The sequence below is a fragment of the Lynx rufus genome, unplaced genomic scaffold (genome assembly GCF_022079265.1).
Source record: "Lynx rufus isolate CCGP_SWC_20201006 ecotype Redwood Valley unplaced genomic scaffold, mLynRuf1.p SCAF_46, whole genome shotgun sequence".
In the NCBI taxonomy this organism is placed as follows: Eukaryota; Metazoa; Chordata; class Mammalia; order Carnivora; family Felidae; genus Lynx; species Lynx rufus.
The window spans coordinates 558,399-576,224 of NW_025814863.1; the positions used below are offsets into that span (position 1 = coordinate 558,399).

The 17,826-nt window shown below is 46.6% G+C and overlaps 1 protein-coding gene across 1 annotated transcript in view; it reads right to left on the minus strand.

Moving 5' to 3' along the window:
- AFF2 (ALF transcription elongation factor 2) overlaps nt 1-17,826 on the minus strand; it is a 306,688-nt gene that overhangs the window by 85,847 nt on the left and 203,015 nt on the right. The window contains exons 7-8 of the mRNA XM_047098309.1: nt 16,232-16,328; nt 551-588 (exon numbers count right to left, since the gene is read on the minus strand). Coding sequence (XP_046954265.1) covers nt 551-588; nt 16,232-16,328 — 135 coding nt within the window. The remainder of the gene's footprint in view (nt 1-550; nt 589-16,231; nt 16,329-17,826) is intronic.

The following is a 17,826-nucleotide window of genomic DNA, read 5'->3' on the forward strand; positions in this document are numbered from 1 at the left end:
AAAAATGCCTTGGCAATAGCTCTCTGTTAGCTAGAAAAACCTTTAGTTAAATATATTTTTATGAGCTTTTCATTAACAGGGTAGCAAGGCCTTGATGCCAAGGTGCCGAAGCTCCCCACGTGGCTGGAAATCACTTGGCACATTTTTAGCCATTTAAGTCTCTGTCGTAGGTCCAAGGTTTGCAATTAAATATATAATCTTTTTAGCATGCGCAAAACCCAAAGGCCTGAAGTGCCGTGCCTCGAATGGGATTATAATAGTATTTGGCAACTCTTCATGGATGGCACGTATTAATCTATGTAAACTGGGCACGACTTGGGGCACTTAGTCATCAGGACCACAAGCAAAAATAAAATAAAAATAAAAGCTAGTCCCCACTAGCTCTTTTTGGGTTTTGGTGGGTTCCCCCCCCCCCCGTTTTGTTTTTGTCTGTCGACTGTCATAAACAGAGACGAACTTGAAATCCCAGGTCTCTTTTACGACCTTATTTTTCTTCACATGCATGGAGTCCATTCAAATTAAAAATGCCAACTAATAAAAAATAACTTACTTCACAGGATTGTTCTTAGGTTTTGCCTTTTCAACAGCCTGTAAGCAGAAGGAAAAAAAATGCAATTAGACAACATTAGCAGGCATAATCTTTGCAACTAGTTACCAAACAATAAGCAATATAAAATGCTCTTCCGAAACATAAGGACCTAACCGAAGCAGGCTGCTTTGCGATAAGCAGACTGGAGACACAGGAAGCAATTTTCCTCTCCCGGGGAACATGGTTACCTGTCCAAGTGCAGCTTTCAGACACAGACACTCATTCCTGTCTCCCCACCCTGCACTCAAATCTTACCTGCTGGGTGGGCTTGCCTGGGTTATTACCACCGGATGGAGAGGCAGGGGCGGGGGGTGGGGGACAGTCATGGGCCCATCCCGGGTTTTTAGATCTGTGGCAGGGACCCGTTTACCCTGCCTGACTACTGACACCTGGCCGCACCTGCGTGGTGAGAGCAAGGCCAAAGTAGCCATTTCTAAAATCATTTTTATTAGCAGACACCACAAAAGGCCAAGGGACGACCGACTACTCGGATCAATGTCCTCCCGTGGAACCTTTAAGAAAACACACACCAAATCATCGAAATGAGGAAATCTCTGGGCCTCTCGGCCTGTGTCGCCTTAGACATGGAGCCTGGTTCCAGTTTATTGCTGAACCCATTGATCTGTGTACAGTCCATTTATCATTCATGAAAAGAGCTAGTGATCTTCACAGTATATTAGAAGAAACAACTCAGATCATCTGTCAACAGCCCTCTTAGAGATTTCTGTTTCCCTCTCCACAGGGATTGCATCTCCTTCGATTCTTCTGGAATTAAAATGTTGCTAAGCAACACAGCTGGGGGCGCTGATGGCAGAATGGCTACAGTCTATCAAACTGTTTAAGCACCTGGAGGGTTTCAGTGATGATTTTTTTCATACTTCTGTAGCATAATTATGTAATCAGAACCAAACTTGTACTCCCCTAGACTTTTTCAGACTATGGAAAGAACACTTACTATGGGGAGCACTGAGACCTTCAGACCCTTTCCAGAAGTATCCATCCGGAGACCTTCGTATCTGTGAATCTCGGAGGTGGGTGAGGCCTACAGGAGGTAGAGGCAGCTACTTGTAACGCTGGACTCGGTGTTCGGGGTGACCACTGCGTGAGGAAATACCCCAAAGCAAGCCTCCTACGCCTAACTACGGCTCGACACGCTTCGAAGCGATTTTGTTTGAAATAAGTGAAACGCTTCGCAAGTTTAGAGACTAGTGCTGGGAATTCAAGTCCTTCTCACCTACGACGTCTCGGGTTCTGCTGCTAGGTAAATAAATACCCATTAATATGTGGGCAGGTTATTTGCCTCGGTGGCAGAAATCACCTTCTCACCATCTGTGCCCGGGGTTGAATTCTGGCAGGCGGCACAGCGGCAAGAAAGCGAGAGCAGGAGGTAACAGGTGAAGATGATAAAATAAGCAATAGGTGTGTGGCTGGCCCGCGTCACGTCTCACATGTAGTTCGGAGATGCAGGTCTGTCCCTGAGACGGCCCCGGAAAGGAAGCGGAAAGGAAGAGGCGGATGCTGGCGGGGAGCAGGGGCCGGACCCAGTCTACCCACCTGTGCACACCTGCACCTTCCTTTTCTACCGCCTTTCGTCCCCCAGTCCTGGCTGGGTCGGAACGGGGTAGGGAAATGGGATGGAGACGTGTCATTGTGGAAATCACACGAACCCACTTCGCCCCATCTCTTTAATCCAAATGAGTCTGTGCTTAAAGAAGACGAAGGCTATGTCATAAAGTAACGAGCATGCTGTTCGAGTGGTTTCCTTTGAAAGCACGCTGGAAGTGATAGTATGAGCAGGCCACTGGCAGAAGACAGGGAGGGAGAAATCAAAGTGACATTGCTTAACCTAGCTTTCATTCAGCGACATGGTTTTTGAAAATGTCTTCTCTTCTCTGATCAGGAGGAACATAATCGTGTTCGAGGCCAGTTTCTTTGAAACCTATGTCTCTCTATACAGCCATCATAGGAAAATAACTTCATTGAAATTAATGTTTTCTGGGCTGCTTGGCTATTGATTGAAAATGTCTATGCCGAGAGGTTCTCTTTCCTTTGGGAATTAACTCGGGATCATTCCGGAGCGCCAACCGCTCTGCTCAGACGTGCTCACGTCACCCTCCTGTGTGCTCAGCACCTTTGATCTCCAAGCTGAGCGGTCGCAGGGAGTGTCAGACCTGAGACAGAGCTCACAGTGTGTGTCCTTTATGCTCACTGCGATGTGACTTTGTTTCAAGCGTGATACAGAGAATTATTCAGCTCCCAGACTTTGAAGAAAACTTAAGTGAATTATTTGTGGGAAAAATATCTATGTCTTTAGGGTCTGAGAAGTAGTCTACAAAATACACAGGGAGAACATCCCTTTCTCTGAAACGACGTGACGTGAAAAGACCAATCCCAAGTACAAAATGGGAGATCCCCTTAAAAAGGAGGGGAATCAAAACAAAACGATCTCGTGTAATTCACCACACATTACGAGGGTTGCACATTGGGATGACAGATCATTTTGAGTTTAAAAACATACATTAAAAGTAATTTAAACTGATTGGAAGATGGAGGCTAGATAGTTAACACTCATGCTGCTTTAATTTGCAATGTCTATACGCTTTCTAAAACCTACATTCTACTTCTTTTGTGCCGCGTTTCTGTAACATGATACTCATCTTGTCACTAAGGCACCTCTACTCTAAGGATGATACAATAAATGAAAACGTTAGAAAATACATTCCACCATGGTGTGAGGAGAGGCCGTGGACTACGGCGGAAAGACTGATGAGCTACAAATCCAGAAACCTGAGGGTCGATGGCGGGGGGAGAGGTGGAAGGGAGGGGAAAGTGGGTGACGGGCATTGAGGAGGGCCCCTGTTGGGAGGAGCACTGGGTGTTGTATGGAAACCAACTTGACAATAAATTTCATATTAAAAAAAGAAAAGAAAGAAATCCAGAAACCTGGGTTCCGCCCCCAGCTTTGCCACTTACTATCGTCATGACATTAGCAAGGTGACGGACACTTCTGAGCCTGAGTTTCCTCATTTTAAAAATGAAGATAATCAGTCCTGCCCCATCTAGATCAAGGGCGGTCGCGAGTAGCCCGCATCCACGACGGTGCTCGAGAAACAGCCTGCTCTGCTTTCCGGCTTCCGCGCACACACCGGCACCGCCAGAGAGCTTATGGGCTTGCTGACTTAGTGACCCGGTAGCAGCTAGCAGACGCATGCAGTTATTCCGGACTAGAATGCTCCCGTCTGGAAAGTCCTCCCCGAGGGAGGTTTTGATGTGTTTAGATCCTGACACGCCTAGGCCAGCAGGAGACAGAGCCCGGTACCTTCACGTGGGCCTCTGCCCTCAACCTTCTCAGGGGCTGCTGCTGGTGGCAGCGAGGTCAGGGCCCCCGAGGCGCCGTCGGGGGCACGCGGAGGGGGGGGAGAGGGCGGGGGGCACTGTGGGGGCACGAGTGCTCGTGCAAACACTCAAATGTCTCTGTCTCCCTCCCTCTGTCATAGGGCATCTTGAAGAATTATACGCCCGGAGAGAAGGCTCGTCTCTCATCCCAGGAGTGTTCACGAAGTGATTCCTCAGGAGGGATGATGGGGTAAAGGACACGCTCATAGGTGCTCACTCATTAAATCTATCTTCCTCAAATGAAGAAAGGACCTCGCCTTTCTGTGATGCAGACACTCCTCCGGCCGCGCCGTAGCCGAAGTGAATCAGGGACCATACTGAATTACAGGAACCATGAAAGTGTTACAGCTGTCCTGAGAAAACAGAAAGCAGGAAGGAAAGAACGTGGCCGTCTGGTGAGTCCCGTCCTCCATGGCATACGTAACGCCATGTTTCTTTAGGGAGAAAGTGCTACGAACGCTTGCTCCGTAGATGGATGTACCTACCTTTCCAGAAACCCTCTGGTAAGGGAATTCTGTCCCGGTGTTATTCTAGTCCAGCAAACATGTATACTACATTTATTTATTTTAACCGAGAGAATCTTTTGGGGCTTTTCAGAAACATGCCCTGAACCGTGATAGCCACACTTATGATAATGCCTTCGCCCTGGCCCCAGGTGTGCAGAAAACGGATCCAATGCAGTATGGTTCCTGTTTGTTGAGACTGTCAAGGTGAGCACGTGGATGGCCTAGACATATTATAGCAGTGGACTCATTTTCCAAGGCTGTGTATTCAGGTACTGCTTTTTTCCTTAATCAATAATAATGCTGTCAGTCAAGCATACACCGTGATTCTGTTAGCACTTCTCTCTACAGCTTTTGCCTCTCCCGCTTATGTGTTTTTCTCCTGGCATTCTGCTGGCAGATATACCCAAGCTGGGTCTATACAACACATTTCGTGATTAAAAAAAAAGTGAAAAGTCAATCCTTCAGATAATTTTTAAATAAGTGTCTATTGGGGCATTATGGAAACAAGGCAGAAGAACCATTGATTGCATGGCTTTTGTACTTCTGTGTTTTCCCTTTTTTAACTCTTCACAGGGCTATTCTGTGAGACACGGCCTTACCTTAACCTAGTGGCATGTATTGGAAAATTGTACCGATCACCTACGTTCAGAAGAGAAAACCCCTCTATTAACAAATGAACTCATCATCAGGGTATTGCGATGGTCTAAAATCAGTATCTCCAGAATTGGTTAAATCAAGTAAAGAGACATATACTGAGAACACTTGCCCAAATATAAAAAGGAATTGCTTAATTATAGCATTTAAATAGACTTCACTGGAATGAGTGAAACAGCCAGAGGCTCACATTATATCCTATAGGCTGGGGTTTCAGCGGGCGGCTCACGTGCATAGGCAGGATGGCAGATTAAGAGGAGAAAATGTCACTCAGCATTTTGCAACACCTGAATGCCTGCCTGAATTTCTGACTGTATATCCAGGGACTGAAATCTTTAGGAAAATACCACCTATTGCGTTTAACCCTCTGAAGAGGTGCACAGAAGGAAACGTGGAAAACGTCACGTGTTTGAACCTGGAACCTGTAGGAAGTAAAAACACGTTTCCTATCGTTGGAGTACTGGGCTTCTCCCATTTTGGTTTAACTCACTGACTTCTATGTGTGTATGAAGTAGGCCCGTGCTAGACAGAAAAGGGGCAGCCATAGAATTCTGACAGGCAGAGCCTGCAGGAAATTTGTTCCAGGCGGAGGGAACTGCATCTTGCAGCTAACAGTCACTTAATAAACATTGATCAGATAAATGAGTTGCGGATGGCCACGGAATCGGATAGGCCTGGGCACTACTCTGGGCACGGAAGGGCGCTGGAGGAAAAGCTGAGCTCTAGGATATGTGTATCTAGATCCGTGCTGCGAGCGCACCTGGGGCTACGATTCCCACCCCAGAGAGGAGTCCGGGGTGGCACTGCCGGGGTGGATTTCCCAGTCTGCTTTTCGGCAGAAGGTTGTGCCCCTCCTTACTCTTCCCACTCACCTGGACAATGGCCACTGCCCCTTCACTGGTCTTCTGGTCTCTCTATTTTACCCCTATTTAATTTTTTTTAATGTTTTTATTTTTGAGAGAGGGAGACAGAGAGAAAGCAGGGGAGGGGCAGAGAGAGAGAGGGAGGCACAGAATCCAAAGCAGGCTTCAGGCTCTGAGCTGTCAGCGCAGAGCCCGACACAAGGCTCGAACTCATGAACCACGAGATCATAACCTGAGCCGAAGTCAGACACTTAAGTGACTGAGCCACGCAGGCGCCCCATCCCTATTTTATGCTCCACTTTGGCCATGACTTTCTCAGAGCCCTTCATGGCTTCCTACTGCTCGGCGAACTATCAATCAAGTTCACCCACCCTGCCATTCAAGACCTTGCCTAGTGCCAGTTGAACAGTAGCCTGGTAGCAGGTCATATTTGTTCTTGTATATATATTTTGCTAACATGGCAGTTCGTAGGAGTTTTTCCAGTGTCTTTAGCAAGATCCGTTTGTCACCTGGCGATTTTGTTTATACCTAAACTTTTGCTATCTTGTAACTTAATGAAAAATGCACTGTCTTTGGTGAAGAAGCATGTTTCACTCAGAAGAGTCTTCTGGTGACATTAATCATTCTCTAAGGGGAGTAAATGTGGAGACAACAGGCAGAGCAACTCAACATTGGCTTGAGTTATTTATTCTCCCCATTAGAAGGACCAATGGAAAAGGCATTTAGTTACTATTGTCCCCTGATATTGGTGGATTTGAAAATTCAATTTTCTCCCCTCCACTGCCAACCTGAGCCCTCTTGCCCCTCATGCTAGAGGGACACCTCTCGCAACATGACATGTGTTCTTTGGTGGGAGCCTCTATTATCTAATAGAGGCTCTCTCCTTACCACATGTGAGCAGGAAAATGGGAAGGATATTCTTAGTGCATAGTAGGTACCCCATTATATGAAAGTATTCTACAACCTCCATGAAGTGAACATTGATGATGCATCCTCAGCATCAGCACGCTAGTGTAGTCAGGCTTTCTGTCCCTTAAGAGCACGTTACCCTCTGGGTGAGAACACTACACCCACCATTATCCATATACCTGTATTAGAAAACCCTTTAGTCTTCCACCTATGAGACGTCTTTACTCTCTCACTGCTACCACACTCATCATACTTCTGATACCAGATGTGTGAGGGATTGTCCCCACACCAAGCAGTTCTGTGTGACACCAGCTAGGTGTCCTACAATTTAACTCACTTTTGACACTCTCTACCTGGAGACAGTGTCAGACTCCTCAGGTTAAGGGCTGAGTCCCACAAGACCACCTCCCACTTCATATGCTCATTGCAGGCCCAAGTTGTCACCTGTCATTCTAACCGATCGGCTAAAAAACAAGAGGTTCCCCCTCCTCAGGTTCGACAAATTGGCCAGAGCGACTCACAAAACTCAGGCAGTTTACTTATGTCTACCAGTTTGTTAAAGGACGTGATAAAAGAGACAGATGGACAGTCAGATGAAGAGATACACAGGGTGAGGTCTGGGCGGTCCCAAGTGTAAGAGCTTATGTCCCTGTGGACTTGGGGTTCATCAATCACGCTCCTGGGATGTGGTGTGTTAACCCACCTGGAAACTCTCCAAACCCCATACTATTGGGATTTTATGGAGACCTCTTCACATAGGTATGATTAATTGTTAATTCAGCTTCTGCAATCTCTCCCTTCTCTAGAGAAGCGTGTGTGTGTGTGTGTGCGTGTGTGTGTGTGTGTGTGTGTGTGTGTGTGTGCATGCGTGCACGTGCACATGTGTAGCAGGATCAAGTAGAGGAACAGGGCTGAAAGTTCCAAGCTTCTAATCATGACTTTGTCTTTCTGGTGAGAAGCTACCATTCAGGAGCCCATGCAGAGTCACCTCATTAGAACACTCCTATCACCCAGGAAATTCCAAGGGATTTGGTGCCCTGTATCAGCCACAGGGCTCAAAGACCAAGTGTCAGAACAAAAGATGCTCCTAGTGCTCTTATCACTTAGGAAATCACAAGGGTTTTAAGAGCCCCATGCCAGGAAACAGGGCCAGAGACTAATGCATCCCTATATATATTTTCTATTATCTCACAACAGCAAATACCGACTTCTCTGTGCCCCAATGTCCTTATTGGCAAAATGAGGCAGCTGGAATAAAGGCTCTCCACAATAGTTTTAATTTTTTTTAATGTTTATTTATTTTTGAGAGAGAGAGACAGAGAGAGACAGAGAGAGAGACACAGAGCATGACCGGGGGAGGTACAGAGAGGAAGGGAGACATAGAATCCAAAGCAGGCTCCAGGCTGTAAGCACAGAGCCCAATGCGGGGCTTGAACCCACAAACTGTGACATCATGATGTGAGCCAAAGTCAGACACTCAACCAACTAAACCACCCAGGCACCCCTCTCCACGGTTATTTTCAAGTCTGGCATTTTATATTCTAATACATAAGTATTGCAGTCTATACAATATGCAAGTATGCAGTCATACACGCATGAGCCACGGCTAAATATGGAAGCAGAGTCTACCTCCATTAACAATAAACAAGATTTATTATCAAGTTTCCAAATGTTTATGTCTAATGTTCCAAAGAGTTCTATGAGATCGTCTGTGAAGTATGGGTTATGGCATCCCATACATTCCGGAAGCGTCTGCTGCTTTTATCTGCCCACCTACTTGAATTTTGAGTGGCCAGTCTTAGACTGGTAGCTAATCTCAAATTTGGATACCTCTTCTGTGTATTTACAATGCTTATGCTCTTTCCTCTTACTAAATAAATAGAAAAATATAGAGCTGCTTAAGAATAAGTCAGATTCTGTTTCCCATTCAGGACGACACCCCGGGTCCTTGCAGCCTGCCTGGTAGCTTTTCCAGCAGATGGCAGATATTTGGGGAACAGAGTAAAGCATTCTTGGGACCTAAACCAAAGCCCCCAGTATATTTTTCAAAGCCGGCATATAAATTTCAAAACCTCACATTTTCAGTCTGGCAGGGTTTTATTACCCAGCTTTTACTGAAGATGCTCATTTTGCTCTAGTATATGCTAGAACCCTGATTAAATTGAAGACTTGGAAACTTCCAGCAAACTTCCAGTACCCATGGTACGCTGCCTGGGGTTTGTTGGCTACTGACTCCAAGACAGGCTCCAACCAGGGATTTGGGACCCAACTTGGGGTGATGAAGGGGTCTAAGAAAAGAACATGCTTGGACCAAACAAAGGCTGGGGTGAGAGTGGAGACGGGACCATCCCAGGGGCAGTGACAAGGGCAAGTTCAATTCAAGTCAACTGAGGGATCCCCAGCTTCCCAGAGGTGGCTGCTACCCACCCCCACCAGCCCTACCATGCACTTTACAGATATGTGCCATGTAACAAAAGGCCCTGCTCATCCCTGTCCTACGTAAGAGTCACCGTTTCTGAAATTACAGATCAAACCCATTGTTGTTTCCATTTGGCTCTTAGGGTGCACAGCACCCCCTCACCAATGTCCGATTTAAACTCCCAGTGGCTCTGCAGTGGACACTAGCCAGTATCTGGTCATCAGCTGCACTTCTCTGCCTCTCTGCGTGCTCGAAGCATTTTATTGAGATTACAATAAAAAGGTAATCTACGGAGATTACGAGTCAAAATATTTGCTACTAAATGTAGAAGAGCTAATTACAATGAAAAAAAATCAGCACTCAGGTTTTCTAAACAGTCACAGACTTGCCTGGAGCATATTAAAAAATCACATCATACAAGCCCTAAGCAGTTTCTTATTAATCTGGTCTCGATGCTAATACGGCCAAATGGGAAACACAGTCTTGGGAGTATGAGGGCCAATGTTATTCTATTAACCTTATATGTTATCCTATTTACTTTCCTGTCTTTAATGAATAAATTAAAATGTCCTCTCATTCTCTAATTGCTGGATAGTTGGAGTATGACAAGGTACACATTTTATTCAGCTACATGCTACAGCCTCAACTGCCCAAACTCTATCATTTGTGGGGGATTTCAATGAAAGGCAATGACAGATAAACTGTTTACATTAAAAGACTCTATCAAAGTTATTTTGCACCTGGTTTCATCCTAATCTATCTGCTGTTTCTTTAGCTCTGACAGGCTGACCTGTCTTGCTGTGTGTGCCATATTGATGTCATTACTGAAGAGGGCCTTCCCCAGCCTTTCCGCTGATAACAAAGTAAATGGAAATGCAGAGAAACCCTGGGGAGGTAACAACTTGTTCAGCATGATGAGGGAGAACTGTGGCTAAAACAGAGGACCGATTACAGCAGGGCAGGGTATCTGCTGTCACAACGAATGCATTCACGACGGCGCATCGGCTTCCAAAGAGCCAGCTAATAGCAGGCGCGAGAGTTACTACATCGTTTTTCGTTAGCACGCTTGGAACATAAAAGCAGGCTTTCATTGAACTGGGCTGCTATGTCCTGGAAGTTTAATATGCATCCCAGGTATAAGGAACACATCCCAAAGCTGCCAGAATATTCATATCTTCTGCTACCGTGGAATTCAGCTCATTTGCGACGGTCCAGTAACAGACGACCTAGCCAGGGAGGTGGCCCAACAGTAACAGAAACAAACAAGCCAATGTGAAACCAAAATCAAGAGCCTGGATAAAAAGCAAGCTACCCGTGTGAGGCAATCAGCGACCTTCAGTCAAAAAATAAAATTATGGAGTGGCGAGAAAGAGCTGCGAAGACACTACGTTTTCGTAAATGTTAACATACTTGAGATGCACCCCCTATACTGGCGTCTAGTGACGCTTTGAATGAACCGCCCATCTCTAGGGGTACTAGGGTGATCCTTAGGCAGAAAAAGAAAGAAGATCGGGTTAAATAAAGCTGGGTACATAGGAGCTACTTGCAATAACGTATCCAGACACAACTCATTGGAAAGCCTCTGTGGTCAAAGCAAACCTGAATTGTTCAGCTCTGTTTTTAAAGCACCAACACCACGTCGGGCTGTATCTCAGGTAAAGAGTTGAGCCTGGTCACTAACCGATCGTTTCCCATCGTAGGACTCATTGGCTAAACTTCTCACGGAGATAAATGAAGTCCTCTAACAATTCGGTCTAATTCACATTAATAACAAGATGCTATTAATATTCAAATGCCCTGAAGGCGGTTTCTAACAATACCCATCTCTTTGTAGCCTTTACGGTGTCTAAAGTGTGCTGCTTCTAATGCCAGTCTGGGAGGGCTGGGGCGCGAGAGAGCCATGCTCCGAGCCAGCCTGGGTTCAGAGCCTGGGCCCCACAGACTGTCCTGCCAGGAGAGTGTGCGATTTGCGCTCGAGGGCTGGGTCAATCAGACGTCGTGATTATCATGCACTAAAACGTTAAGCAGATGTTTCCAGAACGTGTGGAAGTCTTTGGACTAGGTCAAATTGTGGGTAGCTTAAAACTTTAAAGACAGCAATTTTAATAAACCTGTCAATACAATTTCTTTGTTAAAAAAAACATTTGAGACTGATTAGGCTGCTTCTATTGAAAGAGATGCACAAGGTCTATATCTTTGGATCTTTTATTGAGCTGCGAGGCCAGCATGAATAACTGCTTCTCAGCTGTAAATGAAAATTGATTCCAGGTTTAACTCCTCATTTTCAGGGGTTCTTGAAGTCCCAAGAACCATACGAAGGAAAATTTGACCAAAAGGAAAACTGAAGGCGAGGACACGTGGAGGAAACGCGCATGCGCGCGCTCTCGAGAGGCCTGGCCGACTGCACCGTGCCTGCCAAACCCCAGCGGGCACACCCCGGCGTCACTGCCCGCCCCAGATGCCTGCCTGGAAAATGGCATTTCAGTGAGTGTTGTATGGGGAAGGTCAGGGCGGGGTTTTGTATCTATGAGGCCAAGAGAGGAGGCTGAGACCTAAAACTGGGACCTAGTCAGCTGGGTGATGGGTATCATGTAGTTCCCCACCGTGTTAGTGATATCCAGCTTTTAAAAACCCAACATACTGCACCAGGGACGTTTATGTAGTCACTAACTATAAAACGCTGTATCCAATTCAAACACGGTTCCGAAACATTCCAATGTCCAATGTCCATTTCAAGTGATGATTTAGTTCCCATTCCGGGGAAGCTCCTAAGATTTGAAAGCCAGCGTGAGGACAGCATCACAGCATACCCTCTGTCTTTCTCCAGGGCGAGTTGAGGGGAAATAAGAAGCATAATCAAAAGGTATGACTCAGCTGTCCACCCACATCAGGCCTTTGAAGAAAAACTCATGTTTAGAGACGCGTAATTTTCCTGGAGGACTTGGTGTAGTGTCACTGGCAACCTGGCCTTTCTCCCCGTGACGTCTGGTTTAAAACTCGTCAGGGGTCAAAGGGGAGGAAAGGGTGTTCATAGCCAATGGATGCCTATGGGGCATTTAGGGCAGTGAAGACATTCAATCCGGTTCCTAGCAGATCCCTATGGACACCAAGGCCAAAATGAAGGGCGATATCTATGTACCAATGGATCCAAAAGAAGGGACTTCCAATGAATGTTTAAAAAGGCCACAAGGAAGAATAACCACTGACTTGTGTAGCGCTTGTGGTTATCAGAACATTCTTCACAACTACACTTGTAATTCTCACGGCCAGGCACACCCAGCTAATACATGTTAGGACAACCCAGAACCTTTTCGCTCAGGTTTGCCACACGCTGGCTGTTTTCCAGGCAGTTAATTCAGTGGCTCTCTTTAACATCCTATTCCTTACAACCAAATCGAAAGTCACGCAGCTAGCATTCCAAGAACATGAGATGGTTTAGACTGTTACCAGTGGTAGTGACAATGACTCTATCCGTTCACTTAGTTGCTAAATCCTCTGTGACCTAATAAAATAGGTGCTATTGTGACCCCCATTTCAGACACGCTTAGGTCTTGAGCCCAAGGTCATCCAGTAAGAGGCAGAGCCAGATTCAAACTGTGTCCATCCATGGCGTATCTGCTTCCCAAACGGTCCCAAGCAAGAAAGCAAAATGCAGCAGGGAATGTAGAGGAAAGACACAAACTTTTAACCAACACTTCAGGGTATAATCACCATTGCTTCTTCACTGAAACTATGTGCATTAAGTGATTGTGTATCCCTGACTTCAAAGCATCACAAGGAGGTGAAACCTTTTGTTGAAAAGGTTTTGTTTTTGTTTTTTAAACGGTCCTTAGTCTCCACAGCTCACCCATTCCAGCCTCATACTCCAAACCCCATTCCCGTTTGTAGGAATAATGCTTAGCCTTTAAACACATCCTAACTGTTCTGTTGGGGTTTGTGCACGGGAGCTGCCCAGCCTGGCTAATTACTGCTGTGGAGGGCACCAGTGGCGGGTAGATGATGAGAGACTTGGGACCGAAATGTCATATTAGAAACTGACACATCTTGATCCTGCGTTTCATTTTCATACACACGTTGGAAATGCATTCTCATGGGATTCTTTATGTTGCAGACTCCGGCGTAAGGTCTTAGGGGCTTCTGGAAAAGACCGGTCCGGTATCTACTCTCACTAAGCTTGGACAACTTGGATCTCCTTAGGTGAGTCCAGGTACAATGATGACAGATGAGATGCTCTGAGACTCCCGAAAGCTAATGACTTTTTTTTTTTTTTTGGACTATGTTTGCATGAATGTAGCCACCGGGTTCTGAGAAAGTTTATAAGTATAATGTCAGCTCAAACCAATGGTGTGGTCTGGCCACTTGGACGCATCACTTAATGCGCGCTGATGCATTTGTTTATATGTCCCCCCCCCCCATCATCCTGGCACAAATAGAGTATTGCTGCAATTCTGTAGCTCAGACAGGGGGTGCAAACCTACCTCTAAGGTTTATTGGTGAGGTTCAAATAAGACAGAGCACCTAACTTAATATCAGGCACAGAATAAGGGTGGCTCTGTAAATGGGAGCCCTGAGTTCGCCTCCTGATGTTGCTGGCAGTGTGATGGTCCCGGTTACAAGACTGAAAGAATGTCCGTCAATTGATGAATAGATAAAGAAAAGAATAAACAGGAATGAAGTACTGATCGCTGCTACAACACGGATGGACCTAGAAAACATCACGGCAAGTGAAAGAAGCCGGTCATAAAAGGTCACATACCTTCCGACTCATTTATGAAATAGGCAAATCTGCAGAGACAGAAAGTAGACTATTGGTCGTCACGGACTGGGAAGGGGGGAAATGGGGAAAAACTGCTTCGTGTATGAGGGATTTCCTTCGGGGGTGATGAAAAGATCCTGGAACTGGTGACAGGGGCACAATCTGGTGAATGCGCTACATGGTGACTTTTACATGCCATGAATTTTACCGCGATGAAACAAAACAGGAAAATCATTTCGATACACGTATCTTTGAAAAAAGAAAAAGTGAGGCCTCATGAAGTTGGAGCTCAACAAACACTGCTTGGCGCTATCCAGTCCGCTCCTGCACAAACATTCTCTTTTGGTCTTTAGCCTTCCTGCCTTTTAACGAGTCCTCAAACTCTATACCGAGGGCTCATTTATAAATGTTTATAACCTTGCATCTGGTTCTTGCTCCCTGGGCCCAGCGAGGGGGAAGAAGTTGTCATTTTTGCCCTGCCTTAGATCCCCCGGTTCAACCTCCCCTTCAAATGAGAAGCTTTGTTGGTGGAGGCATGACTGGTCTAACGGCAGCACGCCACGGAAAGCCTCCAACGCACCAACTAGGATTATCCGGGGGTCTCGGCACTGACACACTCCCCGAACACACATCCTAAAAACCCAGATGATTCGGGCCCACAGACCTGATGCCAGTCCTTCAGGTAAATACAGAATATGACAACGTGAGAAGCTAAAAAGCAGACTGCATGTCTGTAATCCCATAGAGAGGAAGTCAATGCACAGAATCTATTCCCACTTATTGTTGATTACCGTGTTAAACATTTCCATTAAAAAGTAATGCTGCATCTGTCAAACTCAATGATGTAGGATTTTTTGTTTGATTTACCGACACAATCCGTGTCACTGGTATCTTAAATGCAGAAAGCAGCAATAACAGACACTGGTTCACATAGGAGAGGGACGGCTTGCATCCGGGACGGGGACAGCGAGCCCCTGGGAGACGACGGCGCCGGTCCTTGATGAGGTACCCAAGCGCAGAGATGCAATTTTTACATATTACAAAAAACGCAAGCCGAATCAGGAGGAGAAAGTAATGGAGAGTAAAGTGTTGGCCGCATAACATGGCAGATGACTTCAAATTTAAAATTCCACCAAACGGTAGGAGTTTCAGCGTGGCCAACAACCGCACATGAGAGCGGAAGAGGCGAGCCTTGGGAGTTTTTCCCAAGCTTGTCTTTGCCGACCCGTCTGAGAACATTTAGCGAGCCTGGAGTTCTGTACTTGACAATTACCTTGACATGAGCATCCCTTGAAACCGTCTGCTTTCACTTTCCCGACTTAGCCAACTTCACCGTAGAAAAGAACTTGGTCAGGTATCAGCTTTAAGAAAAGGCAACCCTTGCACGCTCCTTATCTAAGGTGATAAACACACCCAGGTGGAGCCCACCTGGGACACAGTCCTGTCACAGAGAAAACGCAGAAGCATCACTGGCTCGATACGCTACGCTGCCGCTCTCCTGCTTCGTGGACGATACTTGGCCTTCGCAAACCGACAAGGCCAGTCTCACTGGAAACGCTGCAAACAAGTGTCTGCCGTCTCATGTGGTGCTAAGGACCGTAAGTACTTAGGATGCAGCGCGGACGAAGATGGGGCAGCAGCAAGGTTTTGCCACATGCCTCCGGGCTGAAGGTTCGTGTGCGCTGTGGGATGCCGGGCGCCAGTGCTCGGCAGGTGCTCCGAGCGGTGCACCTGGGAAGGGGGGGGGGGGGAGGGGGCGCAGCACTCGCGTGATGCCCTAATTAATGAATGAGCGTGGCCTGTGAGCCTCGCAGCGGGGTCACTAAAGTTACACCTCACCCGAGACGATGCTTACTTAGTCCAAGAGAGGGGAAAGACAGTCTGTGGCTTACTGAGGACCAGTTTGTGCGTTCGACAGGGGAGCGGAGGGAGGGGGTGAAGGGGTGTTCCCCTCACTACAGCTTGAATGACACTGAGAGCCGATTCAACCTGTTCCAGAACACCATGCCGATCTCTGCTTCTTTTCCTCTCTCTAAAGCCCAGAGGTAAAGCAGAGGGTAGGCTTGTAGATGGCAAAGGCATTCCCGTTCTTTCTGCTCCCTCCCGTTAGGTCCCGACCCAGCCCGAGGCTCCTCCTACCTGGTAGAGCTCAGTGGCGGTGCACTGAGTGGCCAAGGTCTTCACCGGCTCAAGGTCGTCTTCATCACTGCTCAGCTTCAAGTCGTCCTCAAGCATCCTACGAAAAAAGCAGGGTGATGTTCGTGTTACAAAGCGTCTTTTCGAAACCATCCTCAGATACATCTTGCAAAGAGGATAAAATATTGGAGCTACAATCTGACAGCTGCAATTCTGTCAAAGGTGCAGAGGGAACCAAGATTCTTTCAGCTAATTAGATATTTGAGCTCTTATATTTATGTCATACTCCGCACACATCTTCCCGCTCTACCTTCCCCTAAATCAAGGGGAAAAAAAGGACTATTTCAGCATCTCCAGAGATGACTGGAGTCTATATATTTTTACTACTGAAAGTGTAATAAATGTACTGATCAATCACTGTGGAGTGGAACGTGACATTGGATCTCTACAGGAAAAGATGCTCCGAGTCGCCCATGAAAGAACAGGGGCATGGTAACAGCCCCTGGCTCTAGAGGCTGCTGTCGCAGCCTGCTGGGGCTCTCTGGATGACAGAGGCAAAAGGCCCAGTGAACTTCCGCTGCCTTGCAGTGCCCTCTGCACTGTGGCAGCTCTGTGGCCACAAAATAGCTGGGCGAGAAATGGCTAGTCATTAACCTTTTGATATATGACCGATCTCTTCCCGTAAAATTTGATCCAAGAGATGTAAGCCCATGATGTGGATGAGAAATCTTTCTCTCCTAAGGCAAGGTACCTGAAAGATACGAACTTTGATGATGAACTAGCACTTTCAAAATTGTTTATCGAGCACACAGAGCCTCTCGTTCCTACAGTGCCATCCGCTCTACCCCCAAACTTGAGCCACAGCAGGAAGAGTGACTGATTATCTTAAAATGCCAGTTACATAGCCTTCGAAGAGCAATCGGTGTTAATATTTTTATGTATTGAATGCAACTATAGACCTCGTTCCCAGCCTTCAAATGGGGGCAGTCCCAGCCTCCTTGGACTGATTACCATTTTCTTGCTTCCAGACTCGGAATCAGGCTCAGCTCCCAGGCTACAATTTCCTTCTTCGACTCTGTGAATCCTATTTTTTCTCTATGGCTCAGCCAGATCCCACCTCCTCTGCAAAAGCTTTCAAGAAAGAACCCCCGTCTCAGAAAGAACACCTTTTCCTTCTGCCCCGCCCCCGGCTCCAGCTGGATCAGTGCCCTGCTTTCCGCTGAGTGTCCCCTGCTTCCCATGTGGGCTGCTGCTGCAACTTACTCACTTCTGTCTTCCCAGAAATGATAGTCCACCACCCTCATTTTGCATACAAGGAAAGAAAGGTTCAGAGAAGTCCAGGGCTCTGCTCAAGGTCACACAGCTAGTTGTGCGAGAGCCAGTCCTACAACTCCCATCTCTTAATTTCCACCTGTGTGATTTTTCCAGAAGGGACGTTGAAAGGCAGAAGGCAACTTCTAATGTGATAAATGAGGGAATACATTATTTGAGAACTTATGTTCAAATGTTAGAAAGAGATTCGGGTCAGAGTGGGTAGCCAATAACTCTTGAAAGAAAACACGGCCCCCCTACTCTCATGCTCAGCCACATAAGATCAG